The sequence below is a fragment of the Ictalurus punctatus genome, chromosome 5, assembly GCF_001660625.3.
Source record: "Ictalurus punctatus breed USDA103 chromosome 5, Coco_2.0, whole genome shotgun sequence".
Lineage (NCBI taxonomy): Eukaryota > Metazoa > Chordata > Actinopteri > Siluriformes > Ictaluridae > Ictalurus > Ictalurus punctatus.
The window spans coordinates 21,698,777-21,716,286 of NC_030420.2; the positions used below are offsets into that span (position 1 = coordinate 21,698,777).

At 37.5% G+C, this 17,510-nt stretch overlaps 1 protein-coding gene across 2 annotated transcripts; it reads right to left on the minus strand.

Moving 5' to 3' along the window:
• Nucleotides 1-501: 501 nt before the first annotated feature.
• Nucleotides 502-10,349, minus strand: LOC108266027 (properdin). 2 transcript variants are annotated; one of them, XM_017468966.3, is made up of 9 exons: nucleotides 10,056-10,349; nucleotides 9,790-9,934; nucleotides 7,739-7,905; nucleotides 7,144-7,314; nucleotides 3,917-4,111; nucleotides 3,619-3,792; nucleotides 2,765-2,956; nucleotides 1,409-1,512; nucleotides 502-1,029 (listed from the first exon to the last, which is right to left on the minus strand). In XM_017468966.3, exons 1-9 carry the CDS (start codon nucleotides 10,114-10,116, stop codon nucleotides 1,027-1,029), a joined length of 1,212 nt encoding a protein of 403 aa, XP_017324455.1. In that variant the 5' UTR covers nucleotides 10,117-10,349; the 3' UTR covers nucleotides 502-1,026. The 2 variants fall into 2 exon arrangements, with proteins under 2 accessions (XP_017324455.1, XP_017324454.1); XM_017468965.3 differs by having other exon boundaries at nucleotides 1,380-1,512; nucleotides 10,056-10,330.
• Nucleotides 10,350-17,510: the final 7,161 nt, after the last annotated feature.

Here is a 17,510-nt window from a genome sequence, read left to right on the forward strand (position 1 = left end):
TCATGTGGAGCCCCCCAATACTGGAGGAGACTGCGCGAAGAAAAGAAGTTCATTGTGCATATGTATCCGTTCTTCTTGCATTCAAATGATGTAAATTGGGACGAAGGGCGCGTCAAGTTATCCATGACATTGTTTAATCAATCAGTGGGACACCTGCAGTTGCTTCTTTTTACACTATATATACTATTTATATACTGTTTATACTATCTGCATGTTGTGGCTGAAGCCTTAACCACTCTGTACAACTTAATAGATTTTCACACATAATGACGTAATGTAATGGGTTTTTTTCTGTCACTGTGATAATATAATTGAAAGTAGAAACGAAATCAAAAGTGTTTCCACCCGGTTTCCAACTGGGGACCTTTAGGGGGGTCTTGATCACCACTACACTATGGAAACGTGGAAAGCGTAATTCAAAATATAGTATCGAGTATATCACGCTCCATCACAGGACCAAACCTTGTTAGAAATCAAATTTCTAAAGAAGGTTTTCCAGCCTTTCAAGGCATAATAGTGTGTTTTATTAATATAATGCAAGTAAAGAGGAAAATGTACAGTGAATACAAGAAAAAAAGAGAAATAAAGTCAGGTAAGTATATAATATAGGCCTATGTATAATTTTATTTTTAAAAGAAATGTTTATTTATAAGATTCTACGATTTTGCTTGCAGTCCTACCATAAAGTGAAATGAAAACACATTGTCATAAATGTTACAAATGTATTTCAAATGGGAATACAATTACTACACTTCCAGTGCAGTGCATTAAGTGTGTGCTACGTGTGTTTTGGTACATATTGGCAGAATGAATAGCAGAACATAAACAGGCATCACAGAAAGAAAAGCTTAGAAACACTGTAGATAAAGCTTCCGTTAACACTTCATTTTCCATTTCTGAGTGCACCTGATGACCATAAACCTGATCTAACATGGTGGAAGATTTAGGCATGGTCTGGTCTCTTTTGTCTCTGCCAAGGATGGGCAGTTAATATCCGGGTTTCCTGCGAACAGCTCCATATTCGGTTCACTGTGTGAGAGAGGGGAAAGCTAGCTTAAAATCATAAATAATAAGACCAAATAAAAAAGCATGATCTATTTATACAAAATAAACACAAAGATTTTAATGTTGTTTTCATGTTGCCCAAATTCAGAAACCTCTTGAGGTCACATGTGTACAGTACAAATTAAAAGGCAGTATAGAAAAAATGCTTGAAACCTGAGCAGTCACAAAAATATTTATGGGCAAAGCAACAGTGAAATAATAATAATAATAAAATAATAATAATAATAATAATAATAATAATAATAATAATAATAATAATAATAATAATTATCATCATCATCATCATCATCATAAAACAAGTAATTTTGCTTTACCTATACTTTGAGATGTCGGGTATACACACCCGTTTCCTTGTCTGTCTTGAAGATACTCCACAGTCAGGTTTACAGTAACTCCATTTGGACCATTCTGACCATAGGGCTCTTGGTATTTGTTGATCCGGCCCAGCTAGTTAATAAACAGTCAGAGAGAAAGTAAATACAGTTAAAAAAAACAAACAAAAAAACATACATTTTCTCTACCACTTATCCTACACAGGGTCACAGGAAGCCTGAAGCCTATCCCAGGGGACTCAGGGAAAGATGGGGAACATTCTGGACGGGGTGATAGGGTGCCAACTCATCGCAGGGCACAATCACACACACACACTCACACACCCATTCACACACTTTGGACAATTTGGAAATGCCATTCAGCCTACAACACATATCTTTGAACTGGGGCTGGAGTGACCGGAGGAGGCCCCCAGGGCACAGGGAGAGCATGCAGGCTCCGCATACACAGAGATGAGGCAGTATTCAAGTCCTCAACCCTGGAGGTGCGAAGCAGGCATGCTAACCAATAAACAACGGTCCCCGTCCGTCCCAGTAAAAAAAATATATATATATTAAAAAAAAAAAATATATATATATATATATAAAATATATAAATATATATATATATAAAAAAATATATAAAAATCCATCCTCTACCGCTTACTCCTTCTTCAGGGTCGCGGGGGAACCTGGAGCCTATCCCAGGGAGCATTGGGCACAAGGCGGGGTACACCCTGGACAGGGTGCCACTCCATCGCAGGGCACAATCACATACACATTCACACACTACGGGCACTTTAGACACGCCAATCAGCCTACCCTGCATGTCTTTGGACTAAGGGAAGGAAACCGGAGTACTCGGAGGAAACCCCCGCAGCACGGGGAGAACATGCAAACTCCACACACACATGGCCCCGGTGGGAATTGAACCCCGGAGGTGTGAGGCAAACGTGCTAACCACTAAGCCACCATGCGCTATATATATATATATATATATATATATATATATATATATATATATATATATATATATATATATATATATATATGCACTGAAATGCAATATGTACATAACATAAAAATAACATAAAAATATATATTTTTAAAAGCATATTTTTGACCTTCACATTCTGGTTGATATTCATCTGAATAGAGTGATATTTGGGGTTAATAATAAAATGGCTTTAAATAAAGACCCCCGGATTTCAACTAGCTTTAGTATTAGGACTATAATCATCTTGCAGAACAAATATTGAGTACTGTGAATCTTGACACATATATTATATGATAGTGTCCAACTTATTACAAAAAAGAAAATACAAATGTTAGACATAATTTCTACACTACTCACCACCAGTAACTGTGCAAGTTGGTTCGGTACTCACCTTTACAGCCTTCAATATCATAACAGCGCTCAAACTCTACACTTTCTCCGTCACAGAAAGCTCCTCCATATTCCCTGCCTAAACAGTCTCTCAGTCTCCTTCGCCTCCCCATTCTATTCTTGCATGTAATTTGCCTTTGGTTTGGTGAAATACAGCTATACCATGCAGACCACTCACTCCATTCACCATTCGCTGAAAGAAAAAATGGTAACTTTTATTCAAATTTAGGGAGTTTACAGGGAGTTTGCTATGTTTTAATGTTATTAAAGACTATGATGTTAAAAGTATATTCTTAGTCAACAATAAACTATTATAGTTATACTTATAATATATACTTATACTAAATTACAAAACATAAGCCCCGTTTCCATCGCAGGAACTTTCCCCAGGAACTGTTGGACCAATGGACCGACGATGAGGTTCAGGCCTTATTAAGTATTTATGCAGAGAACAAAATACAGTTGGAACCGGAAACGGCAACCCACAATGAAAAAGTATACTTAAAAATATCAACACAGTTAAGTAAGCTGGGCATTGTTCACACAGGAAAACCGTGCAGAGAGAAGCTCAAGAATTTAAAACAGGACTACAAGAAAATTAAGGATCACAAAAATAACAGGAGCGGTTACAACCAGCAGACCAACAAGTGGTTTGACCATCAGACTAATTTGCCTAATCTTCAGAGTACTTTAGACCGCAATGGAAAAGAAAACAACAAAGGTCTGGAGGAACCAAATGGTCCCTTGAAAAAAGTTCCTGGGACTAATTGTTCCAGGTAATTTTGCTGGAAACACGGCTAAATACAATAAAGCTACAGTAAATGGAAAACAAATGGTATGATAAATGTGTTTCACCTGGGCAGTTTTTTGGAATAGTGCAGAGCAGTTTTTTGGTATTTTCTCCTGGGCAGCCCTGGCCTCCATATTTGGGTGCAGGATTGTCACATTTACGATGCTGTGTCTGTAGTCCCACTCCACACGTCACAGAGCAATCAGAGGCTTCTGACCAAGCCCCCCAGTTTCCATTTACTGTAGAGACATATTTCCTCTGTTAACAACAACACAGTTATTTCTCTGTTGAAGTAACTTGCGTAGTATCTTTCATGGGCTGAAATAATATGTGTATAGGATAAGCTCGTGACACATGTGTCACCTGAACAGAAAGGCAGTCCACTGCAGTATAGACTGTCTGTGCTTGAACCTGGGCAATCACTGCCACGTGGTACAACAGATGGCGGAGGGTTTGTACATGTTCTGTATCTCTCCTGTTGAGGTGGTGAAATCCCCTCTACTTCACATGTCCCTGCACAGGCACCCCAGTTACCCCATGCAGACCAGCCTCCATGAGCTAGGGATGAAAAACAATAGCATATAAATAAGTTTAAGATAAGTTACAGTCATAGAATCTGTCTAATGTCTCAGAGCTACTGATGTAGCATGGTGGTTAATTAAAAACAATCAACACCTTCTGACCAGTCAGACTGAATTTTTGAATCTGACTAGTCAGAAGGTGTTGATTGTTTTTCTATAACAGTACGGCCTGAGTACCAGCTGCAAATCAAATCACTCATTCTAATGCATTATCATTTCTGTAGCCATTAATAATAAACAAACATGAAAAAAACATGCTATTTAATAAATAAAATGTACATACAGTACAATGATACAGTAAAGCCTGAAGTTGTTTTTTGTCAGAACTTTGGAACAAAGAAAATGCTGTTTCTTTAAATTTTTCCACAGTGGAAAAATCAGTAATATGGCAAGTTGCATGTTGTTTTGTATTTTTAACTTAGAGAAACAATGAGGGGCTGGTGGGAAGCAGCAGTTTATAGCCATTCTAATGTAAGTCAGGGGTGTCCAATTCAAATGGGGCCAGATTAGACCACATCAAAATACCTGATAGCGGGTTACCAAAATATTATTTTAGAGCTCCAATATAGTGAATTTAATTTTAGTGGAAGGACACTTCCAAGAATTCACGAAAGGTTTTCCATGCTTAGTGGTTGGAAGCATCACCACTTTTTTTTTTTTTTTTTTTTTAGCTCTAGTAATATTCTGTGGCCCATTTCCTCTGATAAAAAGTTGCTTCTGCCCAGATAGCTTCTAGCTGCTTCAGTTTCTCTGCCCTTTCATCTTCTGATTTTTTTTTTTGCATTGCTCATGATTTGTTTCATAATGTATCCATCCATTTTCTATACCGCTTATCCTTTCATAATGCATCACAATATTAAATTCCTTAATTACCGCAGTCCTTAAATACAAGGCACCCTCATTAGCTATGGCTCTCAATTTTTAAAAAATAATAAATTAAATTCTTGTTTCCAGCTCTTTTGAAATCACTCCTTCTCACTGTTAACTTTTTTTTTCTGTAGCCATGACTAAATATTACTCAGTAAATTCATTTGCAAGTGTAATCAGAGATTGGAAAAAAAGGCTCTTGCAATTTAGCTAACTGTTTTAACACTGTCTGCTGCCATTGTCAGGAAAAATTGCAACATGTTGGCTGGTGGGTATGGAGTTCATTTTGTGCCAGAAGATTCAAATAAAATAATAAAATCCACAAGCAAAATATTAATTATCAAAATGTAGAAAATATGAGAATCAAATCAAAATGATATTTTCCCAAAAAGATTAATTATGATTCACATTCTCATTTGGCTTTCTATGTTTTTTCTGATGTAGTTTTTTTTTCCTGCAATCCTTCTTTTTCTTCTCACGTTTGACACATTTTTAGGGGGGGGGGGGGGGGGGGGGGGGGTGAGACTTAGAAGAAGGTGTTCACGTAAAATCTCTTTTGGAGTGAGAGGTGCTCTGAAAGGTAGCCACGCCCATCCCATTAAAGTTGGAGCTGCCTCTGACATGGCGGGACGAGCGCAGCTGAGTGTTAAACGCAGGGAAACGGTATTGTACTTGGATTAAAAAGTTGACGAGATAATATGGGTAACTACTGAATTGTTTGTAAAAGCATTCATTCATACCCCCTCACAGAGCCGGAGAACCATCTACTGTCCAATGTCGTATAATTCCTAGTCCGAGGACGTGAACAGCTCCGAGTAGGACGTCCGAGTTTCATCTGGTAATTCCGACATGATGTTCTTAATGGCGCCATCTACAGGGGCGAGCTCGTAAGACCTGGCTTTTATTTATTTATTTTTTATTTTAATTTTATTTTTTTATTATAGTGGAATGGATAAATACTTTGTACGCGCAGGTCGCACATGCGCATTTTATTCTTTTGCACCATTTAGTTGTTCCACAAGGTGGCAACAGTGACCCAGGACCGTTGATTCTCAAGGTGGTTGAAGAAAAAACGGAAGAGACGGAAATGAGTGCAGGTTTGAAAGTACCCACATTTGTATAATTCTAGCCTTAAAGGGTATAAGGATTTGTATATTGGTGCTAATCATGGCGAGAGATTGCCCAATCATTAGTCTTCGTGTTCTTGTGATTCTTCTTCGTTGTCGTCCTTCACAGCAAAAGACCTGCTTTACTCCTCTGTACTGATACTTGTAGGCTAGAAGGGGTAGTGCAAGTTGTTGCAATGCGCATGCGTCGACCGCCTGTGTAGGCGTTCAGTAACTACTCATATTATATTTTGTCAGCTTTGTAATGCAACTACAATACGGTTTCCTTGCTGCTGATCACTCGAGTCCGCCATGTTAATGAGGTCGACGTGGCAAACACCTCCCACTCCAAAATCAATTGACCAATAGAGATTTAAGTTGAACGCCTTCTTCTAAGACCCACCCCTCATAAAGAAGGGGGCCAAAAGTCAGAAGTGTATTTGCAGAAACAAAGAACAAAATTACATCAGAAAAATACACAAATAGAAAAAAAAATAAGCTAAATGAGATGATTCAGAAGCAATCTTTTTGGAAAATTAATTTTGATTTGATTCTCATTACTTGCATTTATTTTCATTTTGCTCATTAATATTTTGCTTGTGTGTTTTATTATTTTTATTTTAAAAATTTATATTTTATTTTGGCAAAAAAAAAATTAACTCCATAGGTGGGCCACCTATCATCCATACTATGAGAGAAGCTGTCCACAGGCAGCATTTGGCTCTGGGGCCAAACTTTGTACACCCCTGATGTAAGTGATGACAGGAACTACCTTGTTTTGTAGACATTCCACAACATTACATGTACCTATAAAAAATGTGAGAGAGTCATGTGTTTTTTGTTATTAAATAAATAATTGCAATCACTGACAAACTACTGTGGTATAAGAGGAATAAAGCACTTCAGTACATACTGTTATTAGAAAATAATCCCTGTCATTGATTACTTTTCCATAAAACCATACCCTGTTGTGTTTTATTCCTTACATGATTACTATGTTTGTCATTCATCACTGAGAAAAAAAAAGTTATTATACTTGGGCAGACAATCCCTGTGTCACAATTTTCGGTTTCCTCGCTGTTGCCATGGCAAACACCACCGCATTTGGGAGGTGGGTTAGAGCAGGTCCTCTTCCTCTTTTTTAGTCCTTTTTCACATGTAACTGAGCATGGCTGCCATGGACTCCATTCAGACCATGCTCCATTTTCTAAAATAAAATCCATGTATTAAAAACTGCCACACTTAAATTATTAAAAAGAAAAAAGTTATACACTCTATGGTCAAAATATTGTAGACACCTGACCATCACACCCGTATGTCTGTTCCCCAAACTGTTGCTACAAAGTTGAAAGCACACAATTGTATACGGTGTCTATTTATGCTGTAGCATTACAATTTACCTTCACTGGAATTAAGGGGCACAAACCTGTTCCAGCATGACACTGCCCCTGTGCACAATGCAAGGTCTATAAAGACAAGGTTTTCTGAAGTTGGAGGTTATTATAACCAGAAATGGAGACTAAATCTGGAATGGGATGTTCAACAAACATATATGAATATTATGGTTAGGTGTCCACAAATTTTTGGCCATATAGTAGTTTTCTACTGTATCCTTCTGTCCATTTTCATACCTGGACAGCAGCTGATGTCTTCACAAGGATCAGTTTGTATCTCTCCCAAAAGGTGAGGGTCAGGGCACTCCCCAATGCCATAGCAGGCACGTCGTCTCTGTCTCACTCCTTCAGTACAACTCACTGAGCATAAACTCCAGGGGGACCATGTGGTCCATGAAGCATGCCTGCGAGTTAAATAAAAAATATTTAGGGGTACTTACAAAGTTTTTTTCTTTTTTGCTAATGTCTTAAATTAGATTGTTGGTTTGTGTATGAGTCAATAAATTGCAGACTGCTAATAAATATAGGAAACCTTCCTATTTTGAAACCTGAATGTACATATACTGTAAATCATGATGTCACGTTATTTATATTTACCAGCAACGAATTGTACCACCTGTTACAATATATGAGTAATGTTGGGGACTTCCCAACCTCTGTTGTTGTTTTTTTAATTCCAAGATAATCTAAATACCATTATACATTAACCCTGAGAATATATTGCAAAGGGACACTATATAATAATATATGTGATTTGGAAACAATTTTTCTCTTTTTTTGTCAGTATTACTAATGTCAAATGTAAACTTCCATATAGAATGTTTCAAGGGCTGATATGGATTTAGAATGTAGGCCGACTAAAGGCCACAACGTTAAAATACATGTGTTAAAATACGTGTCCCATTTTTGGCTGATCTGTGATGTATTGTCATCTATGTTATAGTCACTGTCACAGCACAACAGCTGGCATTAAAGAATGGCCTCCCATAGAAGGTAAAATTACAAATTATGAACTAGCTGCAGACACACTGCACAGTCTGCTTAGTTACATGGAGATGAGCCTTACAGCATTGGAACATAGAGCAGAGAAATTACCATGGGTCAAATGCATATGCTGTTTGCGGCTATAAAACAGTGCAGTGAGCATGGTGTAGCTTAGTATATCTGCCTCACATATAGTGACAGATCCTGATGTACTATCATTCATTCTCTACACTTGAGCTTTACCTTGGAGGAGAGTGCTGTTAGCCCACCAATGATGCATTTGAAGGCCAGTGTGCAACCCCACAACACAGCACAGCAACAGTTAATGTGCTGCAAGCTGGCATCAAGGCCATCTTGGCAAAACTAAAGGTTAATTCTCCACCTAATGCACTTGATTGAATACCTAGCACATTTTGTGGTATATCAGCATATCCGGTGTGTATCAGGTTCCCTCATTCATCATACTTTACGAGAATTAGTGGTGAAAGACACTCAGATAAGACAACCTTATTAAACCTCATGTCTCCAGTGTAACATATTTATGATTTATGTTTATACATTATGTTAATTTTTTGCACGGTCTTCCTTTTTTCCCAATGTTGTATGTTTTTACAGCTGCTAAAAATCTTGTACAGCCTAGAGTGCAGAAAATATAAATATGTTTAAAGAACTCCAACAAGCTGCTCAGCAGGAGCTCAATCTCCAGCTAATCAAGGACTCTTTCATTTAGTCACTTGTCATTGCACTGCTAATATGCTGTCACCATAATTGCAAGTGTATTTACATGTCTACATTTTATATGGTTTTCTTATGCATTCATTTAATTGATCGTAGTTATGATTTGGTCTGTGTCCATTTCCCTAGTCATTTCTTGTGTTTAAGAAATTTCTGAGACCTCTAGTCCCTAATTTGTGTGTAGCCTCATTTCACACTGGTAACTCTTATTCATGTTCTGTTTTGTGTTTGTTTTGTACTTTGTTCAACAAATCTCCCACACTACTGTCTAACCTTGATCCACAATACAGTGCGGTAAATTTAATGTGATTTCTCTGATTTTATAATTTAGACAAAATTACAGGTCAATGAAGAGATCTCACAGATTTTAAATAGATGTTTAGAAAACCTGATGTTTTAATGAATGATCCACATGAAATGTTGTTGTGTGTTTTATAATGTATACTGGCATATCAAAATGTTTATTTATCATAACAGAATGAATGCCTTTCTTGAAAGGTTTGTAGGAACAGTTAGTCACTTGCTGACTACAGGACAATGGCAGTAGCTCCAAAATTAGAGGAACTTACCTGCAAGACTTGCAAACACCATCTTCATCCTGAAAGCCATATACAGGGTTCATACAACAGTCATCTTGTGGCACTTTCCCCATAATATTACTGCATGTTCCATCTGTTGGGTGAAAAGTGCCATAACACTGCACCAGGTTGGAGACTGAAAAACAAAACAAAACACTGTTTTAGATTTGTCAGTGTCACACAAACAGCAATTTAGATTACATTCCATTGTTATATTATATTATATTATTTTATATTATATTATATTATATACAAACCTGTTTGCTGGACATGAAGCACAAGCACAAGGAGTATTATAATATGCATTACTGTCCTCATTATTGGCTTCCTATGTAGACATCGAAATTTTAAAACCTGAAGTATATGGTAAAAATAGAAAGGTTTCAGATAAACTAGTAACCTATGCTGTTGGCTAAGTCTCTGCTTTTTCTTTTTAGTAAGTGCCTTGAGGCTGGTATCAAAATACTCCTTTCCCAGTGACCAATCAGAAAGTTCACAACAGTAACCTACTGAGTATGTGCGGAACCATCATATTCCTTATTTGGAAAGGTGCAATTCATCAGGGTTTTTTTTTTTTTTTTTTTCTACTAAGAATGTATATTATTTGACATAACTGGAAGGAGTACGGTAGTGTAAAATATATTGCATCAGTGAGTGCTTTTCCCTTGCTTATAAAGTTTGTCAGATCTTGTGTTTGATTATTTCATTTTGTAGATTTAAGAAATCAATATAGCTGTTAGTTACCTTATCATAATTTCTTTACCCACTTCCCGTAACAGAAATCAGAAATACGGCCAGTGACCTCACTTGCTGTTGTGGTGCCAGCAGATGACCACAGCTTAACTGTTGTATTTAGATATTTAGATATTTATTTAGACATATTTTGTATACCTTTGTGTATGGCAATGTTTATCCAAAATTATTTCTTAGACCATACAGAATTTTGGAACCTTGCATTGTGATTGTAATTTTGACTATTAGATTTGCAGACCGTTAAACTTCTGCTTTAAAATGTTCCAGCCATGTTGTGCACTCAGAACTTTAGACTGATCAATAATGTGTCAGCTGAAAAGGTTTATGTTTGCTTTGGCTTATGTACATCTTTTAATCTTGTTTAAGTAATTTTTTTTTTACTTGTAGGACAAAACTATAAACAGCTATGTGCGCCTCATATGCCTGATTTAGTTTGCACTATTTAAAATCTTTATATTGATCACACAAATATTAGCTTTCCAAATATTTTATTTTCCAGATATTTTTTCCTATATAGGTTCTACATAGAACCTGACAATTGGGTGTTTCCTTATCATAAAAGGTTCCAAGCAGGCTATGTGTGAGCAGAACATTTTTTTTAAAAATCTCGCTCATACCTGTTCCCACAGAAAATTTGACCAATCACTCCCACTAGTTTATTATTTTTATTTTACCTGCCCACATTATTTATTTCTAACATATTTACTTGATTCTGTTTCCCAAAATATATAAACACATCTGTAATTTAAACCAGCATGACCCTAATCAGGTTAAAGAAGTTAATCAGGATGAATCCGGTAAATGCATCATGCAGTGTGCTCCTGTGTTCATTTACGTGGCCCCGCTTTGTCACACAAGCTTCATATCTGAATTCCTGCTCTTAAATGCATGAACATAAAATCCGCCTGGCATGAATTATTTTTCTTTGGCTCCCAGTCCTGATGCACAGCTTCCAAGTAAGCTATGGGGCTTTAAGTAACCAAGGACCCCTTGATAAACCCCTTTTTTCAAGAGAAAAGTGGGTGTGATCACAAGTGGGTGTGATATAGAACAGAAAGTTGCACAAGCAGGGTTATTTAAAGTTGAAATGTTTTCAACTTTTAACAATTCAGCTCAACAAGCAAATCAGCGTCCAAAAAAGGAAGTAGGCTTGTCTGTTTATCAGTTTCTTATGTCGACATTATGACAAACACAATTTTGACATAAACCCAACTGAAAGGAAGTTTTAAATGGTATTTTTTATTGTTTTACTATTACAAATAACATAAATACATTATATGGTTAAACATCTGTGGACACCTGACCATCACACCCATATTTACTAGAGCTAAGAAGCCCAAACCACTTCCAGCATCGCAGTGCCCCTGTTATCAAAGCAAGGATCATGGCTTGTCATGGAACAGGTCGGTCAAAGAAAACAACAGCAGTTGATGACAGAAATATTGTAAGACCTATTAAGAAAAACCCAGAAACATTACCAACACTGCAAAAAAGAGTAATCTTAGCAAGTGAAAATATCTTGAATATAGTCAAATGTATCTAATATTTCTTATTGTAAGATTACAATTAACAAAATATAAGATCATTACACCTATAGTGCCCTCCACTAATATTGGCACCTGTAAATATGAGCAAAGAAGGCTGTGAAAAATTGTCTTTATTGTTTAACCTTTTGATCTTTTGTTTAAAAAACTTCATAAATATACTGTGCCCTCATGGATATCAAACAATTGCAAACACAACAGGTTTATCAGAAAAAAATCTTTGTTAAATATAGGTGTGCAACAATTATTGAGGGACCACTGGTGAATTTGGGGAAACCACTTGAAGAATTCGTTGTGTTTAACTATTTCAATTGCTTTTGTTTGATTTGTTCATTGCAAACAGCTGAAAGTCTGTAAATTTTGACAATAAATCTGATTTGCAATGGGGGTTGAATAATTTTGATTGCAACTGTATCTGAGGTGGTCTGATCAGTTCTGTGAGGGCACACACTGATAGAGAAGTGTTTCCATTGGCTATAGCCTGTAGGTCAATCAGGAACATCAACATTGTGTAACCACATGATGTATATCCCCACCATGCTTATGTGCAGAACTCACATTTCGGTGCAAGGTCCCACATTTCCCAAAAAATTTTGGCCAGTTTGACATGGAACGTCCCAACCAACACCCCCTCTTTTCCAGCCCTATTGTTGATGTGAAACCTTCTTTTTAGTGCATGCAGTCTCATCATGTGGTCTTGCTTCCCCAGTGGCCATTAAGTAATTTCTTCTGTCTACTAGAAGTTTGAAAAATTGTTTTGGTGCAAGACAATTCTGAATTTAGAAGTGCCGGGGGGGGGGGGGGGGGGGGGGGGCACCAAGCTTGTTGACATGGAGGCATTGTCCCCAACGCTGAATTCCTGCTTGTTACGGCCCTGTCTAGGGTAGGCAACACAGAGTGACTAGCTCAGGATTCAATTGGATTGATCTTTATAAAAAATGAGGGAGCCAGGAATAACAACACAAACAAGGTTGTTCAAAAAGGGTGTGGTATATTGTAACAGACAATTATATACATATAACTGTACAAATTAACCAAACCAGGTGTATCTTCAGGGTGGACCAAGGCCAAAATAATAAACAAAAGAATTCTATTATTAGGTAGCTAGCTTACCTAAAAGGAAAAGAAAGAAAATACAAGGATACTTCCCTAACTACCTAAGCAAAGAAACAGACAAAAGGACCCTCTCCCAAAAGAAATGGCAACAACATCCCTACTGTCAGTGAACCAAGTGAACATATATACAATAGTGAAGAGAATGCACAATGACAGATATAGGGACAACCAAACTCAAAGTCCAAAAACCAGAATAGCAGTCAGAAAATAGCATACAAGCAGCACACCCAAACACAATCTCTAACTGCCTCCAACATCCCACCCCATTCAAACGACGTCTTCCTCTTTAAATATGGCCGCCATTCAGTGAGGTCATCCTGGGAGGCGGGAGCAAGGCAGGCTAGGGCAGGCTGGAAACTCTGGGAGGGAGTTTGGACCTGCACACAAAATATGTCACAGCACACAAAAACTTCCCATCCCAAGATAGCGGGTTGTAACACCGCTCCAAACACATGAACATAAAATCTGCCTGACGTGACTTTTTTTGTGAGATCCCACGCCCAAAGTGCATCTCACAAGTAGAACCCTTTTTAGGAAGCTATGGACCTTTACTACATAAGGTGCCCTTGAAGGACCATTTTTTCTAAGAGTGGGTGTGATATAGAACAGAGGGTTCTCTGAGGTTTTGGCAACAGACACTCAGGGTGGATTAGTCAAAATAGGAGGATGGATTTAGAGAAAAGAATGTTAGTTATGTATTTAACTACAGTTCTATGAACACTTGATAACTTCCAGCGGTGGTGAGAATGACCTGTCATGAAGTGACTGTATAAGAATTTACACAAGTACCATTGTCATATAGCCATTGTTCCGTGGAGCCTTCCTGCTGAGTTCCTGCTGATCTGGCACTGCTTCTGATTGAGAGAGGACCCTGGGGGTTAGCTGATATTTAGGTTTCTATTTCCCCTCTTCTAACAACAGTCAAAATGAACCAACCAACTCTGGACTGAGTGGAAAGGTGTTTGGAGATTACTGTCACTTTTAAGTCATTGATTTTAACCCTGTAGAACCCCCTTTGGCATATAGCCTGTGACCTGGGATGCATCCCAAAACTTTAATTGTTGTCATAGGACATAACATCAAGGAATCAAGGAGGCCTCAGTTAGAATTTTTTTAAAAAGTACATAGAGGAATCAAGGAATGAGGAGATAGGAGGCTTCAAAATCAACACATGCTTGTTACAGAAAAGTAATTTTATTGTATTATGTAAGCAAACAGTACAAATGCTCCACCTCTCTCAGAAAAATCTAATTCCAATAAATATCATAATCAAAAGAAATAATACACCATTAATGATATTAAATTAGTTAGAACCAATGGGCATAAATAAACCTTGGAAAAAAGTCCATTCAAATGTGCAAAACCAACCATACATAAAACCAACCACCCATATGAGAAGCAATATTATAATTTTATAGATTAAAAGAAGTGTTTAAATGTGCTAAAGTAATGTTTTAATTTATGTTTATTCTGTATTTGATCACAAGATATAGCTGTGTTTACCTATATGCAGATTCATTGTGCCATTTAGCCTACAGCATCTCATCAATAAGTGAAAAAAAAAGTTGAAGGGGGAAAAAAGTCTTCAAATAAAGTTAGAGTTCTACAGTGTTTTTCATTATCAATTCAACTTGTCATTAAGTAGCTTTAGTTGCACAATTAAAATCCCCAAACTTCTTTTTTTTGTCCTTTAATGCTGCATCCAACTAGAAGTCGTAACTCGTAATTCCCGACCTCTGACCAGTAAACACTAAACACCTCAACTTGAGGATTGTACTAGTTAACTTGGGGTAGTCTTTTCAATTACGAGTTCCTTCCCCGTTTACGGAGTGACATCAAATCAACATGGCTGCACAGCATCATAAACAAACTAGCACTCCTTACCTAACAAGTATTTTCTTCACTTGTTAAACCTATAGCACTGGTCATACAGTTCGCTGGTTGATGAGGAAAATATACACCAATCATCACAGTTAGCTGGCTAGCTTGGCTAGCTAACAAAAGACGGACATTTCGCCCCTATTTCATATGACATTGTTACGATCTGCCAATTATGGGCCATTCTAAAACACTTACAAGTCAAGTCGACTGCAGCTCAGCTGTATTGGGGGATATTGCAGTGAATGTTGTAATAAATCTAGGGATATACTGTACGGCTGGGGCGACACCAGGTGGTGGCATAAGATAATACAACAAATCTTCATCCTTCAGATGTATAACTGCTAGTGTTGGTTTCAAGACAACCTTAGCCAAGACTGAGTCAAAACCAAGACCATCCATCCATCCATCCATCTTCTACCGCTTACTCCTTTTCAGGGTCACGGGGAACCTGGAGCCTATCCCAGGAAGCATCGGGCACAAGGCGGGGTACACCTTGGACAGGGTGCCAGTCCATCGCAGGACCGGCAATTGGCAATTGCAGGGCACAATCACATACACACTCATTCATACACTACGGACACTTTAGACACGCCAATCAGCCTACCATGCATGGGAGGAAACCGGAGTACCCAGAGGAAACCCCCACAGCACAGGGAGAACATGCACACACATGGCCCTGGTGGGACTTGAACCCTGGACCCTGGAGGTGTGAAGTGAACGTGTTAACCACTAAGCCCTCAAAACCAAGACCATAGTCCATAAAATCCAAGTCAAGAAGCTCGAGTGTGACAGGGAGCCAAGACCAATGTTGTGTCTGAAACCGCTCACTCTTTCACTCATTCACTGTTCCCTATATAGCGAATGACTTTGAGTCCATTATACGGGGAAGAAGTGAAGGAAAATTAATGAGCGAATTTGGACGCTGATAATGCCTCAGAGAGCACTCTGTCTGAGACATTAATGTTATTGTATCATAAAACAGTAAAGTTAATTTTCTCATTGTTCATTTGTCATGTTTATTGTATTAGTTGATAAAGAGAACAAAAACTGCTTGTCATGTTTATTTACTATTAGACTTATTTATTATATTTAATAAATATATGTATGATATTTAAAAAACACTACTGTCTATCACATTTATTTTATTTTATTAATTAAAAAGTCAATACATACTTTTCTAATATGTATGTGAATGCGGTACTGTGACTGTGTTAACTAATATATGTGAACAGTCAGAATTCGGACACCAATACAAAATGGCCGACAACCTACATGGTGTATCCTATATAGGAGATAGGGAACGGTTTTAGACACATCACTTGCCGAGATCAACACAACACATGTCTGAGTCCATGTCAAGACCGAGACCAGATGCTCAGATGTGGTAGTTTGCTGGTTGTAGTATATTCCTAACCTGACATGAAACTTCTATTGAATTTTGTACAAGTGAGTACACAGGACATACATAGGTCATGTTAAGCATAGGCCATTCTTCAAGCAAGTGCTGCAGTGTAACAGTTTTATATCATAAAGCACACATGGTTAGGGAGCAGGTGTGAGGTAAATGAAATGAGTTTGCTAGTTATAGGAAAGATTCACTTTTTTCATAAAGATATATAGTACTGCACATGTAAAGGTTTGCAAATCAAAGCACATTTTCTTTGACAAAGCACATAGCAGGTCAATTAAATGCATTAAAACTAGAATTGGTTTTGGCTCATACTACTTTCTGAGACCAAATACAGCTGTGCATTACAAGAACGTGTGCTATATTATTTGAAAAATAAGAAGATGAAGTATTTTGAAATTTCTAGGCGCTATATAACTCCACATCCTAAGGGTACTTGTTCATGGAAATGATGTTATGGTCTTGGTTGGTGTCGAAAAAGATTTTGAGTCTTCGTAGGTCGAGGCAAGACCGAGTAAAGTTTAGGACAATACCGAGAACATTTATTTCTCTTAAGACCAAAACAGGTGTTGTCGAAATAAAACGAATTAAACCGCGAGCGCACGAAAAACTCGCCCCCGACATGCTGTGCTCGTACCGCTGAGGTACTATGGAAAGCCCCAGGGCTCAAAACTAACATTTTTAACGACTTTTATCCGTAGAATGTTGTATTCCAGAAGTGAAAGGCATGTTTCATGACAATCCAGTTATATTTTGAAAAGGGTGTAACAGAACTTATGTTTGTTGCATTTTTAAATGTCTTTATTATCACAAACACTTACTGTTTTTTCTTTCAACAAATAATGTTATATATGTGAGAGTGTGAATTTTGAACATTGTAGACTTCTGTGTGTGCTCACTCACATGACTGTGATTTTCTAGGCTAAATATGTGGCCGTTCTCAAAAGACTCCATACCTGGACATATTGATCATATTTCTCTTTTTGCCCCTTAATACAGTTTTTTTTTTT

What these genes read in the sequence shown, in the direction of transcription:
- LOC108266027 (XM_017468965.3), bottom strand. Translation starts at nt 10,116, where the DNA reads ATGAGGACAGTAATGCATATTATAATACTCCTTGTGCTTGTGCTTCAT. An exon ending in GCTTCATGTCCAGCAAACAG is followed by an intron (nt 9,935 to 10,055) that starts GTTTGTATATAA and finishes TTTGTTTTTCAG; the next exon opens with TCTCCAACCTGGTGCAGTGT. An exon ending in GGTGTTTGCAAGTCTTGCAG is followed by an intron (nt 7,906 to 9,789) that starts GTAAGTTCCTCT and finishes TTTAACTCGCAG; the next exon opens with GCATGCTTCATGGACCACAT.